The sequence below is a fragment of the Hippoglossus stenolepis genome, chromosome 20, assembly GCF_022539355.2.
Source record: "Hippoglossus stenolepis isolate QCI-W04-F060 chromosome 20, HSTE1.2, whole genome shotgun sequence".
NCBI lineage: Eukaryota > Metazoa > Chordata > Actinopteri > Pleuronectiformes > Pleuronectidae > Hippoglossus > Hippoglossus stenolepis.
In genome coordinates, this window is record NC_061502.1 from 4,751,573 (window position 1) to 4,767,136 (window position 15,564).

Consider the following 15,564-nt stretch of genomic DNA (forward strand, 5'->3'; position numbering starts at 1 on the left):
TCAGACCTGGTATCAACATCACTCCTGAGATCCGATCACAGTTCAAACCTGATATTAAAATGTGTCCTGAATGAGTCTCCTGTTTACACTTATGATAAGATTTCACTTTCCCACACTATATGCAATTAAAAACATACATTAGTTTAAACTTCATGATGATGTTCGTTTTAGCCAGTCTGAATTTACAAGACAATAGATATGTTTAAGTATATATAAATATGGTGGTTGTCAGTGTGTTTTTGTGCGAGTGTGAGAAAACAGAGCCAGGAGGGACTGTGCAAAACAACAGCAGTAGTAGCAGCAACCACATAGAGTTGAAATAACATTTTAATAACTTTGGGGGAAAAGTCTTTAAGTGATGTTCAGTTATAATTTTGTGGAGGTGGCCACAGATAAATCGCTATACCTGAAAACTTTTTGGATTCATTATGAAACTGTAGCAGGTCAGAGGATGTCAGCTGAGGGGGCGTTCCCTCATTTTGGGCAAGGACACATTTACGTTCACACAGTGAAAAGAATGTGGCCCAGCCACCTCTAAATGTGGTCTAAGTTATCGGATCTCAAATGCATCTTTTAGCTGGTTGGGTGCATTCACTCCTGAACATCAAGCTGTCCACTTGTGAACTCAGGGAGATGTTGATTCTTGGTCTGAAAGTGTGTGGGTGTGTGTGGGTGTGTCTTTTTAGCGGACCTTGAGCTCATCGAAGCGCAGAGTGAAATGGAGGATCTCCGCAAACTGTTTGGCCAAGGCCTGCTCCCTCTCCAGGTGCTGCGTGGGCGTGAAGGGCGAACACGTCAGCGACTCCAAAAGACTCTGCAAGCCCTCCTCTGTAGACAGACACACATTAACTCAATACATTAACATGCAAAGATTGTGAAAAATATGTTTATACTAATTAATGGCAAAACATAAACCCTATGATGATACCACCAGTTAAAATGCAGAAAGGTAAGATGTGCTGTGAACATACCTAATCTAATAGAGAAACTGTAGAACCTCTTGAGTTTGATGACCAGCGGGCAGACAGAGTTCCACGCTCGCTCCTGCAGCATGAAGTCGTTAGGGTTTTGAATTGCCTTGACAAAAAAAAAAGAAGGAGGACCACGTTAGAAAACATCCATGATCAACATCAGGTGCAACACAAACTTTGTATGCTGTGGAAAGGATTCATCTAAACTAAGCTCTGACACATGTCTAGGACACTGTCATGTCCTACTGTTCTGCACAAAGAAAGTTGAAGTGTATATTATCAGAATGGTGAGAAAAGACAACTAACGAAAACAGAGCCGATCAGTCTCCAGTGGATATTTTGCAAAAAAAACGTTTCCCCCTCTGTGTTTAGGCCTCTCATCCACATGCAAAAGGCTTGTTAAGCAAATGCCTTCCAAAGTGCAGATTTTCAAAAACTCCATTTTGAACATGTAAAGGAACATTTGGGAAATGACGACATCACAGTTTATTTGTGCATGCCCACCGTTGCTTTGTGTAATGAGCATGAGCCAGAAAAAACAACAGCAATGGCCACTATATATTGGTTTCTCTACCTTCGATTAGCACTGCTAGATCCAATTACAAGTTTGCTGCTAAATTTAGCATCACTGCACCACATTACTGGCATTCACAGAAGTCTCCCTCGCCTAATATTACTTGGACCACAGCATTTTTCTCTGGTATTTGACACATTGTTGATGTAAACTATATCGCCACCTACTGGTTCAGCATGCTTATTTGAGCGTTTGTAGTCCTTTTTGTGTATTTGTGTAGACGGAAATAGTTTTTTATTTTTTAATTAGGGGGAAAATAGCCGTTTAAAATATCCTCAGTCGTGTAGACAAGGCCTTATACCTCATGCAGCTGGTTTGGGAGGAATTGGACAGAAGGCGAAAGTAAAGCAAACTAATGTGCATCACATTTGTAGGAACTTCTGCAACAATGCTGGGATGAATTTTCTAAACAATGTTTCATTTTCCTTGTGGAAATAAGGAAAGAAATGAGTACTCCATGGCTAAGTTTATTCATGTTTTTAGCAGTTATTTTCTTTCTTTTTGTTCTTTGCTTAAATTTTAGAAACATCGAGGCACTGAATTATGTAAACTTAAATAACAGCTGGACTAAAATTTTTGAGCAGTGTATATACTGTTCTGTTCTTTCTTACTTTGTGAAAAGAGAAGAAAAAGTATAAAAAGATAGGATTTCATCCCTGCACAGAGTTGGTTTATCGAATGAGCTTATGACAAGACATGTCATGTTCACAGTGTTTGTGCGTTGGAGCGCTGTGGTGTTCTTGTTTGCATGCTCCTTACATCTCTGATCTCCTGGCCGGCTCCTTTATACGACTGCAGACCCACCAGGATGTTCTCCGAGTCCTGGAGGACTGAGTTCACCTGGTTCCACACGTCTCGCTCTCCTTCTGTCGGCTGTGCATCTAACAAACAAACACACACACGTGAATACACAAATATATGCTGACAAAAAACATTCACCATCACAACAATTACCTAAGCTAATAGCAGTCTGACAAATCAAACACATCACAAAGCTATTCATTGTTGCCTTTTCACATCAAGAATCCGATTCTGACTGATTTGAAACTGTACAAATATTAAACTTTAACTTCCATTTATATTTAATTATCTAACTTTTTATTGCAGAATCAATTTTCATTGACGTGAAATGGCTTTAGTTACAGTAATAATGACTGAGTGTTTAATCATGATGAAACACTGACTGGGGAAAACAAAGGCTTGAGTGCTGAATGTTTTTGTCAATAAAAGTTAACCCTTAAATTTGGTTCATTTCCTTCTGATAAGCTATCATTTAGAAGATGAGTAAGAAAGAGAAAAGAACAAAAAACATTCAGCACAATGAACCGTGTGTATGTGGGTCAAATCTAAAACCAGTTTCACTTGAGTCAACATTTTCCGCTTGTGGCACACACAGTGTAGTTAGTATATCCACATACGTGTCCATCCACAGTCAGCCCCCAACATTTGCTGCCTTGAGCTCCGTGATGCTTTTAATTTGAAGTAAAAAACTCAAATATTATGCATGTGCTAAAAAATATGAAAACGACACTGATGACACTGGAAAACGTTTACACAGCAATTAGAGAACTCGCTGGAAACTTTAAAAGGAACCAGATGTACATCTCTAAGTAAATACACTAGAGCTGGATGCATTTTCTGCATCTTGTTTCAAAAGAAACTGTGTTTCTTGTTTACATACGAGAAAAAAAGGGTATTTCAAGGCAGCGATATTTGGAGGCTGACAATAAAAGAACAAGTAATAAGATATTCGGTATATATTGAAAAACTTAACATGTTCTTTTAGTGCTTTCAGTTGTACACAGTACAGTACAACTGTGTCACTGCTTAAATATTTTAAAGTGTGATTGCAGGCGATTCACTCCAAAGCATGATGCTGTGAGCTCTTATAGAGACATGGAGCGGCGGAAGAGCCTTGTTTAAGAGCCATGCAACAAATTAATAGTGGTTTTAAAAGTGTGAAGCAATGTTTTTTTTACTGCGTATGAATGATTCAATAAATTGGATTTTTTTTAAATCTACCATAAGGCCATGCCTGCAAATATGTCTTAACATAAACATCAATTATTTGCAAGGGTCTGCAGGCCCTTCTCTCCCTGAACAATCCAAAAATGTGTTGTCAGCTCGGCCTGCTACAGTCGTTGGGAAACTTTTTGTGTGTGAGCTATCGTGACCTCCATAATAAAATACATAATTCTAAGGTGTCTGCCGGCAGAATACAGGCTCTGGCTGTCATGACCCCAGAGAGTCAAAACTCTGCAACAACAGCTCTAAATATAGAGCATCACTGACATTAAAACTCAGCGTATGGGGTCTGTTTTGCATTTCAAAACCCTTCCACACCCATCATTTCCTCTTTGCTGAATAAACAAAGCCTGCGGTTTGCTACATTGTGAGTGCGTCTGAGGTGCCATAGCGGAGGCGTATTGTGTTATTTTAATTGTATTTTTTCTGTGGGAGGTTTTAGAAAAAAAGACCATAGCAGATTTTTTGCTGCGTTTTAAAAATTAGCTATATTGTCTATTTTGTGTGTAGCAGAGCAGTTTTTGTTTTAATCTTCAGTTATCAAATGTGGAGAAATGTTTTCAGCATTCACTTATATTGAACTTATACTGATTATGTCATCAATTGGTAACTACACATAACATACCTGTGCAGGAAGCGAAACAAGGCTAAAGATAAAACACTCTGTAACATGACCTGATCTCTAATATGCTAGTAATTACATTATGCCACATACATATGCATCAAATTTGCCCTATTGTTAGTGAACCTAAAGGGTCATACATGCAGACAAGTTAGTATAAACTGACAGCAAAAGTCAAGGGTCAGCTCCATTCTTCTTCATCTTGGCATACAGAGAATAGATTTTTAAACCGCACTGAAATCAATCATAAATTAAAATAACAGCCTTCAGAGGCAGCATTAGAAATTTAAAGGAGAAAGGTGCATGATTAAATTGCTGAATAGGCTGACCCCTGACCAGTCAGAGCAGCCAACGAGGGCTTAAAGGAAAAATTAATTTAGGGATGCAGAAGGGAGGGGTTGGCCTAGCACAAAGACAAGCATTAGCTGTTCTCACTTTCAAAGTCAAGGAAAAAGTTTGGCCCCTGTTCAAGCTCTGTGCAAGTGAGCACTTTTAACAGATTCCCCATTTGGTTTCTGCAAGAGAGAAAAAAGGAAGGAAGAGAAAAGAAGAAAAGAGTGTGATGTTAAGAAGTCATCAAAAAAAGTTACGTGAACAGAGATGGGAGATGAGAGCTGAAATAGCGAGCTGTCATTACTGAGTGGAAGAAAAAGAAAAGGGGGAGAAGGCAAAGGAGAAGAGATGGGAGCATAAGCAGAGTCCGTCACGGGTTCGTCGTCGGGAGCAGAGACCTGCTAACAGGGAGGAAAATGCTGAGCTGGACACAACCCCCCCCTCCCCATATCTCTCTCTTCATCCATCTTTTCTCACTTTGTTCCACTCCTTGGCCAGACTTACTTTCAAAGTCCAGGAAAAAGTGTGGATAGTTCTCTATTTCCCTTGTTAGGACTTTAAGCAGGTTACCCATCCCAGCAAACCTGATGGTCGAAATACAATGGTTAAAACAGGAGACAAAAAACAACATAAATAAGTACATTTACACAAAATACATTTATGTGAAGGTAACTTTGTACATGACAAAAAGAGTTCAAATGAAAAATGTCTTCATCACAAACATGATTCGTACCCGACAGAGGTTGTTTCTTTTGGTTTGGAATGATGATTTTTCAAAGTGAATAGATTCCTTTTCAGCTCAGGTTTGTATACTTAAGTATTGTAAACTCGAAATGTTAATGAGTTTAGTGTATTTTTCTATTTCACACACACACACACACACACACACACACACACACACACACACACACACACACAAATTATGACCCTGCTTCAATGGAGCATGGACAGGAAACTCAGGTGCTTTTACTTTCCAGAAAAAGTTTCTAGATATTATTTGGTCTGACCTACAGCTTAAAAACCCAAATATGTTCAGTTTGCTATAAGTAAACAAACCCCAGCATGCATTCATAGTGAAAAGGCTGAAACCAAAAAGGATTCAATGTGTTTTATAATATTACTTTGAGATTAAAGGTCTCACAACTTTTCCCTATTTTCTGCCCGAAATTGTGGCATATTTAAAAATAAATACAATTTCTCAGACTCAGAAACTTGCGTTTCTCATTAAAAGTTTGCATCTGTCAGAGGCTTTCAAGTTGATGCCTGTTCGGGATCAATTGGATCATAAGTTTGTTTTCTTCTCTCCAATATGTGGTCTCAGTGCTAGTAGCAAATCAACCTGGACTATTAACATCCTGAAATAGACCAGGAAGCAATCTGGATAATTGCAGCTTGATAAAAAGGAAATTTTCCTTAGGATTGGATGGACCTGAGGTTTTCTTTTTTGAAGGGACCACAAAATCATCCTTACTGCTCAACCCCAATTTATCTCCTACTTCTAATTTTTGTTACAAACAGGAAAACAAAATGCATCGGACTCAGTGTCCAATATTCCTATGCATGATGATTATAATTGGATGACCAATTAAAAAAAAAATTAAAAATACAGACTTGGTGTGCAAAGACACATTTTTGTTGATTATTTTTCTGTTAATTGACTAATCCTGTGAGGTCAGTTCTCTTCAGTCAATTGCATTATCTTTAAATGAAAATCTCACTTAAATTCATGCACATAAAAATGAACGCTATTTCTGATCATTAATGGTTTGTGTGTGTATTAATCAGAGTTGTGTGCACACACACAGCAGGAACTTAGTTATTAAGACAAGTAATAATTCTTTTATTTAAATTGCACTGTGTACTAGTGGAAGTCACACTGTGCAGCTATTCGTATGTTTCCTTGCCAGTAAAGAGGCTGAAAAAGCAAAATATCCTCCCGCTGCCACTGAACCCAACTCCTGAGGTTCTGAACCAGCTTCTCTGCTCTTTTGGATTCTCTCTGAATGTGACCAAACATGGGGAGGGAGTCGTAAATAGCAGTTACACTATAAAAACTTTTTATTGGCGGCAAAAGGCAGAAGGCAGGTAGCAATTTTCTAGTGAAAAGTTTACTTCACCAGCCTTGGAGGGTGGTCACAAACTCTGTAATCACAGCAGGCCTCAGACTTACAATATATATGAAGCCGGGATTGCGGTAAAAAGAAAGAACGTCACAGTATGTCAGGGTTACGCAAGTGGAACTAGTGTGACCTTCAAACATTTTAAAGATTTAACCAGACGTTACATTCATGACAGGTGGAGAACAAAACTTGTTATTTGAATCTGTCTATTTAGTATTTGCAAGTGACTGTAGTTGAAGACTCATACTGTACAGAGGAACTATAAGATCACACACACACACACACACACACACACACACACACACACACACACACACACACACACACACACACACACACACACACACACACACACACACACACACACACACACACACACACACACACACACACACACACACACACACACACACACACACTTCCAACGTGGTGTGAAGTGACAACAAAAGAGTCACTGTGCTCACATGATACTCACACTGCATTTCTCTGCACAGCTTCCAGCAAGCTGGCAACTATTTTCTCTTACGGTATTCATTCCTCATCTTGCACTCATCATCTATTTATATGTACATCACAAACTAGATGAAATAGTCTGCATACTGATCCTGCACGAACAGCTTTGAGTCTGGAGAGTCTCTAAACCTTAGCATGTCTTTCATTATCAATTTCATGCAGCAACGAGTGAGTTTTGATTAAATAGAAAAGTAAACCACAAGGGGGCAGTGCTGGTTTATTTTTTCATTTCCTTGACAAGGATTCAAGTTGCAGTGTAATGGTGGCATGTTAGTACATGTGCTGCAGCAGTTGTTTTATCTAAGAAGAATCCTAACCTGCAGCCACAAAAAGTTCCTCACTTTAATCTCCAGCCAAACTACAGATATGCTACCTGCAGGCACAGTTTTCCATGACAACTGACAGTCAGGTCTGTCAGAGACCAGAGAGCTTCTCAGTAACATCCAACGATGGTTCTGGTTTTTATTTGCCACGGACAAAGAACAACAACAAAAATAATTCAATATAAATGATAATACTAAACAGTAATGAAAAATTTGTTCTTGCTTATTTTCATTGAAAATTGAAAATCTCGAGAATTATAAAACTGAATCATGACCCTCTGTGTGTGTGTGTGCGCGCGCGCGCTCTCTCCACATTTTACTCATGTTGTGGGGATTGGTCTTCCTTACGGGGACATGACGCAAGTCCCAATAACATAAATCATGGATGTTTTAGGGTATGGGTAGGGCTGCGCGATATGGCAAAACATCTTATTACGATAATTTTTTTCATATCAGGCGATTTTCATATATAGTGCGATATAATTTGAACCCACTTATTCATACAAAAAAAATTGCTCGTACTGTGGCACTGCACTTTACTTAAAGGTGTATATAATGTACATACTCAGCATGTTTTTAATTTAATAATAAAAAAATTCTATTGCCTTTTTCTATTTATTTATTCTGACCTGCCTGCTGCTGTAACAACTGAATTTCCCTGGTGTGTGTATCAAAAAGTTTTTATCTTATCTTAAATCAGCTTCACTGCACTGAGGCGCATCACTACACAGGTCAACAAGTGATCCGGCTCCTCTGATGTTTTCTAATCAATCACACTTAGAACTGATCTTTATAAAAACCTGCTGAATTCATATTTATGTTCCTGGATAAACGAGGCGTCGCTTCTTCTGCAACAAAGAAGTTAAAACACTGCATTGCATCATAATCTGTAATCAGAACTTCTGTCTGGAAGAGTGTGTGTGTGTGTGTGTGTGTGTGTGTTGTGTGTTGTGTGTGTGTGTGTGTGTGTGTCCCGCTTGTCTCTGTCCCTCTTCACACACAAACTGATAATCACATGGAATATTAACCATCTAGTCCTATATTCTAAAATAGTTATTAATCGATGGTGTCGGATTACTTTACCCTGATGTACTGTCTGTGCGCGTCACATTATGTCTCATGTTGTGTAGCAGGTTTAAACATTTCTCATAAACTCTCGAGCGAATCAAACAAACAAGTAAACTCCTGTACGTGTTCTAATAACTAGTGATCAGTGATGGTGTTTATTGTTAAAGTGTAAAGTGAGCGCAGGTCAAAGGGAGAGTGGTGAGAAAGCAGACTCCGACAGGACGACCGTAATTATAGCTATTGTTTTATCGCCCACCCCTATGGGTAAGGTTCGGTTTAGGGTTGGCAAGTTACAACTATATTTCTGCTTCTGTTCACAAAGAAAACAATGATTTAGAGCGACACAGATTTAACACATCGGTTACATCTGTCTCCACATCTATTAAAGAGTAAGCAATAAATGAGGTTTACAGCTTTTGTAATAGAGAGAGGGATTAAGACAATATCTGTGTAAAAACCTTATTGACACATATCTGACAGGCAAGTTAAAAAAGCTCTTTTAGTCAGATGAAGTTTAACCCCGTCTCATCCTCTCAGAAAAGTTGCCAAATGCATTAAATAGTCACAGAAAAACTTGTTCACAGTTAGAGGCTGAGTCTTGAATGAGGTTTTTTGCCACATTTCTAATCCTTCTCACAAATCTGATAGTGACACCCTTTGTAACACAAAGCTTAATGGCTTTAAGCACATCACCTTACTGTGCCTCTAAACCTTTGTCGTGACCCGAGATGAACACAGGTCAAAAGATTGGATGAGAGTTTATTTAAAAGCTATTAACAACTTTCAAATCCTGGCAAGACACAAAAAAGGAGTGAGAGATCACGAGAGAGCGTGCAGAGAAACTTAGCTTCATTTAGTAGTTATGCAACGTAATTCTGTGGAACTGAATGGTTTAGCAGTAATGTGCATTAAACCACAGTTGCAGACTTAAGTCTTGTAAAAGAATATCTACAAGACTATGACAGGACAAATACAAGCTGAATACATGGTCATGCAAATGGTAAACTGCTCTACATTTTCTGTTCTAAACCACTGGAAATCAAACTTTCACATCCCCTAGTTTCACAGAATCATAAACTTCTCTGGTACAAGAGACGTTTCTTTGAATCTCAATTCCAGACAGGGAAGGAAAAATCACGCAGGGAATTTTCTTGTCCGCTCGGTTCCTCTTTCACAACCACGTATCAATATTGCTGCACTGAAAGTGGAAACTTTGACTTTCCTCTTTCCCATAGTATTCACTACCAGCTGACATGGCTTAAAGTGAATTGAAATAGCATATACAGTGAGGGAATATTTCTGTGATGAATGTGCTGTGGGTGCAACTAAAACCTTTAAAGAAGTAAGTATTGGAGACAAAAGGTATTTCCCTATGAGTCATTTACAAGAAGTTCTTGTTTAAAAAATCAGTAAAGAAAAAAAAAAAGTTAGATTAAGATGTCTATTCAAAAATAAACTATTTTTTAATCAATGATTAAAACAAAGTTTCAACTCCCTCCAGTTGTCCAAATGGCTTTAAAAGGTCAGAGATTTGTGTGACTGGGGAACTACTGTATATTAGCCTGTCAGTCAACTGCTGGTCTTGATTAATGACCTGCCTTTCCATTACACAAGTTGTTCTCAGTGAGAGTAAATCCCCCAACAACCCCACTGTCCTCGCCTAACCTCAATTTAAACATACCTCCTTGCTTCAAAAAATGTGCCGGTGAAACCGTGCAGCAGTCTCAACGCTATCTGTGCTTTATAATTAAAGAAAAACTCTATGCATTTAAAGCACCAAAGTGAGTGCCACGTTTAAATTGCTTTTCCCTGCTGCTGTCTGGGCGTCTGAAACAACCTCTGCTGTGGGAGAAATCATGCTCCAGGCAAAGAGACTAACCAAATGATTTGTGGAAGCCTGAATGTAATTTGGCATTTTGTTTTATGGCAAGGTTTAATATTTGTCTTTTAAACAGAGGAGAAGTACAAGGATCAGATGTCAAAAGTATGATAATATCTAGCATCTGTGTTTCTGCTATCTGTTCACCTCCAACCCTGAAGAGAAATAAATCTACATTTCTTTCAATCAGGGAGATCAAGTATTTTTACATGATCTATGGTGCACTTTTCAATGCCCCTACTTTTAAAACAGAAGCACATTTTTAAGAAAATGCAAGTGATTTAAATGAATAAGAATGACCTCTGCAAACGCTTGTTGAGGAAATAAATGAAGTCAACATGTTTGTAAGACCTCATTGTGTTTTGTTGAGAAACACTGAATGTAAACAGAGCTTTTGTTTGTACGCAGGGAAACTCCACAGGGCACCTTTAACCAAAGACAATGATTTCTTTGTTATGCTCACGGAAACAACATTTCATTTTTTCCCCCATTTAAAATCTTTCATTTGTCATGTTTGTCCTCAAGAAAAGCTTCATTTTTAATTCATTGACTGTACATGAAGATGGACGACAGCCTTTCCAATGTCCCCTGGTGACTTGCTGCAGTATAGGTCACACTATATTGATTTTTCTCAAAGATGATTTCTGTCTGCAGTTCTTATCACACTGATGTAAGGGTGGGACATGACATGAGGCAGACCTTAATACATTTTGGAGTGGATCCAAATAAAAAGCCAGATCCAGGTCACTTTCTTAAAACACAGCGAGCTATGGTGTTAGCCTTGGTGGAGTTGTGCGCTCTTTATACGTCATAGTATTAAAATGGAGTAAAACGGAGGCTGACACGCGATTAGTGAATCGTATGCATCTACAGAAATCATCCTCAGATCGTTACTGTGCAGGCTCCAAATGCCATCATCGGTACAAGATGGCAGCTTTCATATTCGGGATATTTTGGCTTAATTTCTGGACAGTAGGAGGAAATGAGGACACCGCATCCATCTTTACATCCAGTCTATGGTTTAAACTTGTTAACATTTTGTGTGGTTCTGTGTTGTTTGTAGCAAACACCTTTGAGCAGCAGTTACTGGACATTTACTGAACATTGCTTAAATAAACTGTCACATTTATACAACTCAGATCAATGCTCTTTCCACTTTCAATAAGGGCAATGTAGCAGTGTGGTGTGGATATCTTATAGGTACCTGACATAAAAAGTAATAAAATAAAATACAAAATAAAAAAGGGAACCATTCCTCCTTCCTTAATCAGAGAAATACGAACTGAAATGTTCAATATTCCACAGTCCTGAGAACAAACACTACAGCAGCCTCCAAGAGAGAGAAAGTTTTGGGATTAATGCAACAAGTGCAGGCTAATCTTTGCTGTAGTCACATAAACCACAGCATTGTTGCTGGGCTGATGTGACTCAGTGGCAGCTTAGAGAGTGGTCTTATACAAACATGACTACACTAGCTTGATTTTTTTTTCTTTTCCAAGGAGTGTGTGAGTGTGTGTGTGTGTGTGTGTGTGAGTGTGCGTATTCTGTACCTTCTCTGGTGGCGGACCTCTACTTTCTCTCTATATCATCCGCTTTCTCTTTTTCTCTGAGGATAAAAAAAAAGAAAGAAAGAATGTGTTAAAATCACTATTTGCATGTTTTAAAAACTGTGGGTCCTGCACATCACACGCGTCATTGTCAGACTTTCCACATTAACCACCTTTTCTCCCAACATACAAGCAAACAACTACAACCCCTCCTCCCGTCTCAAAACACACCACTGAATAATTCAACAGTGAAATCTACACCGTTGTCTGTTATATCCAAAATAAAGCTGATTAAGCTTCTGTCTGCTGCATGTTCACTGGAGTATTAAATGTCTTGTGACAAGCTGTAGCTGCTAATGGTCGGTCATTGGGGTGTGCTGTGCAGTAACTTCCTGCAGGGAGATCAAATAAAATAAATAAATAGAGGGCACTGTCATAGTCGGTCAAAAACTGGGGTGGCACACATTCGGTGTGACATTTATTGCCCAGTGCAAGAAGAAAAGACCAACAGGATTATGTGAAGCTCTTTACTCATATTATATATCAAAAACAAAAAAAACACATCTAGATATTGTAATAACCTTGTTTTCATTTTGTACAAAACATTTCCTTAATTTGAAGTCAAACTCTTCAACTGCAAACTGTCAGTTTACTCAGTGTAAGTGAATTGATTGGTGCTGGATCCAAACTCTGCAGCAACTTTTCAACAATTTTAGGCATTTGCAGATTTTGATCAGGGAATTATCTTTGGGTCTAATCCTGAGACACTGGATATAATGTGACCATGTTAAATTCCAATGTTAAGAGACTAAATTATACGATACATTGGCTGATTATAATTTACATAATCGACAATATCTTAAGATCACTTCTTATATTTTTGTAAAAAGAGTGGGACGTTTGTTTAAAAAATTAAAAAACATATTTTCAATGTACTCAGTATGTGAGGGTGACACCGTTTCTACACAGCCTAAATAACCATAACAAAATATTCTATATTGCAGATACCGTTATATCTTCTCAGTAGTTCATATATCAAATATACAAGAATATACACACATTTACAGAATAAACCCATCCTTATAAACATGACAAAAGAGAACTGAAGAGTGATAACTGTACTCACACACAATAATTCTGTAATCTTTTGCTTAAGATCCAACCATTAGCACTCTTAGTTCATGTCACCTATCCAAACTATCATGCCAGAGATTTAAGGCTAAAACACACTCATACAGTTTGTCTTACTTCCCATCCGTAACAATATATAGTTCTCATCCATCTCTGATGACCCCCCCCCTCTCCTCTGTGGAACCTGCACAGCAACAGAGCGTAGAAGGAAAAAAAAAAAGAGGTGGGATGCTGTAAATGGATGGATGGATGGATGGATGGAGGCTCCAGAGGGACACTAGTCATTCTCCTTATAAGGGGATAGTAGTGTGTGGCAGCTCCCTGTTGCCAGACACATGAGCAGATTTCACCTCAACGTCACGCAAGAGAGAGACACACACACACACACACACACACACACACTTACTTCATTTGTCCCTTCTGGAACACCCATTTGCCAAAACACCATGTGGACAGCACAGACTGAGCACTGATGAGAACAGACACTTCACCATCACACCCACTTCACTCATTACACATGCAACTTCTCTCTCTCTCTGCGTCTACTTCTACATCCACTCTCTCTCCTTCCCTTTTCTTTCTTCCTCCCTTCCTTTCACTTCTCTGTTTCCCTTTTCTGTCAATAGGAGCTGGATTTTCTCAGTATTTCCAGCCAGACCGACAGATGGCAACAGGGAGTGTGCTAATTTACACAGTAGCACTGAATATGATTAGTCCAATTAGCCAGGAATTCCATTTACAAAATCAGCAGTCATGGCTCCAGATTAAAAAACAGCTATTAGCTACGCCGATAGAAAATCAACCCAGCCTCCCACTTAGCCACTACGTTAGCCTGGTGAGCCACCTATTCAATAAACAAGCCTCACATTTAACCAGGCAGTTGACAGATGAGTCGGTCAGTTTAGTAGTCACTCAGTAAATCTGTCAGTCACCCTGGCAGGTGGTGGAGCCAGACAGAGAGGAGGGAGACGCACGCCGACTCCTAAAAAATAAACATGTTTTTCAGGAAACATGGACAGAGAGCAGGAATGGAATTTTCCAGGGTCCCCACAGGAACATGAAGAATAATAATACAGGTCCATTATGTCCCATTGTGAGTTATTAAACAGTGAGGGTACTTTTATCCTGAGGTTTAGTTGAGGACAGTGATGCATATGAACATTGGTTGGGTTTATTTTTTAAATAATACATTTAGATTTTCTATATTATTCCTATATTTTCTCAGCCAGTCATTTTTCCATCTCACTTGTTAATGTAATGTTGGAATCAAACTCTACGTTTGTTTAGGACATTTAGTTGATGTTGTAACTGAGCCTAAAATTAGTGAGAAAAGTGAGAGACAGTGAAAAGTCCAGTGTTTATCCAATGTTTTATAGTTGCTGAGATACCGAGAGGGAAATGTTTAATTTCTGTTATATTATAATCTTCACCTCCACTATTTGGCCAGATGGTTCCTTGAACATGGCATTCTTCCCAGATCTTCAACAAGCAGTTTTAGTTAGTGAGGCTAGATAATACAGTAACCATGATATAGGTCCTATATGTGACATTAAAGGAAGACATATTTTAGAAAGCCATGCAGGAACACCACTGCTTTAGTTTAGTTTCTTTTTCGCATTGAGCTCCACATTTTCTTTTTGTCCTGATTATCTTATGTCACCAAAGTGATACTGAAATGAAAAACTAAAATCTGACTTCTCAACTAGTTCCACACAGCGAGCAGGGCCTGTCCTGTGCAAATGCAGTTGTTGGTGTAGCTTCCAATCCTTCTCCAGACAAGTTGTAACTGTCTGGATGAGGGCAAAGAGCAGAATAGTGATTCTGTCTGATGTTTTGACACTGAGGTGAGTTCCAAGTGTCAGTGTGTCAGGTGATTCCCTGACTTAAACTGGGGCATTGCCCTTCAAAAGCACTCAAACACCCACCACCACAAAAACATCACCATCATGAAAACAGTAACTGTCACGTTCACTCACAGCTGCACACCTCGCGTTTGAGGCCTCGTCTAAAAGCTCTGTTTCCATGGTGACAGCGGAGACATCCATTAAAATAGGGGAAGTGAATGAATTTGACAGAGTGGAACCCAGAGGGGACAAACACACACACGCACATAAAAACAATTCGTTCTAGAATGGTTTACGGTTTAGAAAAAGGGAAGGTATGTGATGAAAGCTGCTGTCACTTCTGGTTGAACGCCTGGCGAGGAGGTTGCCAAAACCCACTGGGTAGATGTTGAGTGACAGACTGCAGGCGGGTGACAATGATGAGAAGAAAGCACCAGAAAAAATCCTGAGAGAACTCACAGATTAAAATATATCCATGAAAAAAGTTGTGCATCTAAAATAGATGTAAAAACCTAAAGAAAGACAGCATCATTGTCTTAAAACTTCAAGGCTGCTGAGGGGATGAATCATGAAAGTATAACAAAACTGACTGAAGCAGAGTGAAACTGAAGAGG

General features: G+C 38.9%; 1 protein-coding gene across 3 annotated transcripts in view; it reads right to left on the reverse strand.

The window, feature by feature from the left end:
* Positions 1–15,564, reverse strand: part of fam49a (family with sequence similarity 49 member A) — a 34,710-nt gene that overhangs the window by 4,970 nt on the left and 14,176 nt on the right. Inside the window, exons 2-7 of one of the 3 annotated variants that reach the window (XM_035143801.2) lie at positions 11,979–12,034; positions 5,030–5,109; positions 4,628–4,707; positions 2,305–2,426; positions 972–1,077; positions 692–828 (exon numbers count right to left, since the gene is read on the reverse strand). In XM_035143801.2, the coding sequence (XP_034999692.1) occupies positions 692–828; positions 972–1,077; positions 2,305–2,426; positions 4,628–4,700 (438 nt within the window). In that variant the 5' untranslated portion in view covers positions 4,701–4,707; positions 5,030–5,109; positions 11,979–12,034. The remainder of the gene's footprint in view (positions 1–691; positions 829–971; positions 1,078–2,304; positions 2,427–4,627; positions 4,708–5,029; positions 5,110–11,978; positions 12,035–15,564) is intronic. The other 2 variants (XM_035143800.2, XM_035143802.2) reach the window with 2 other exon arrangements.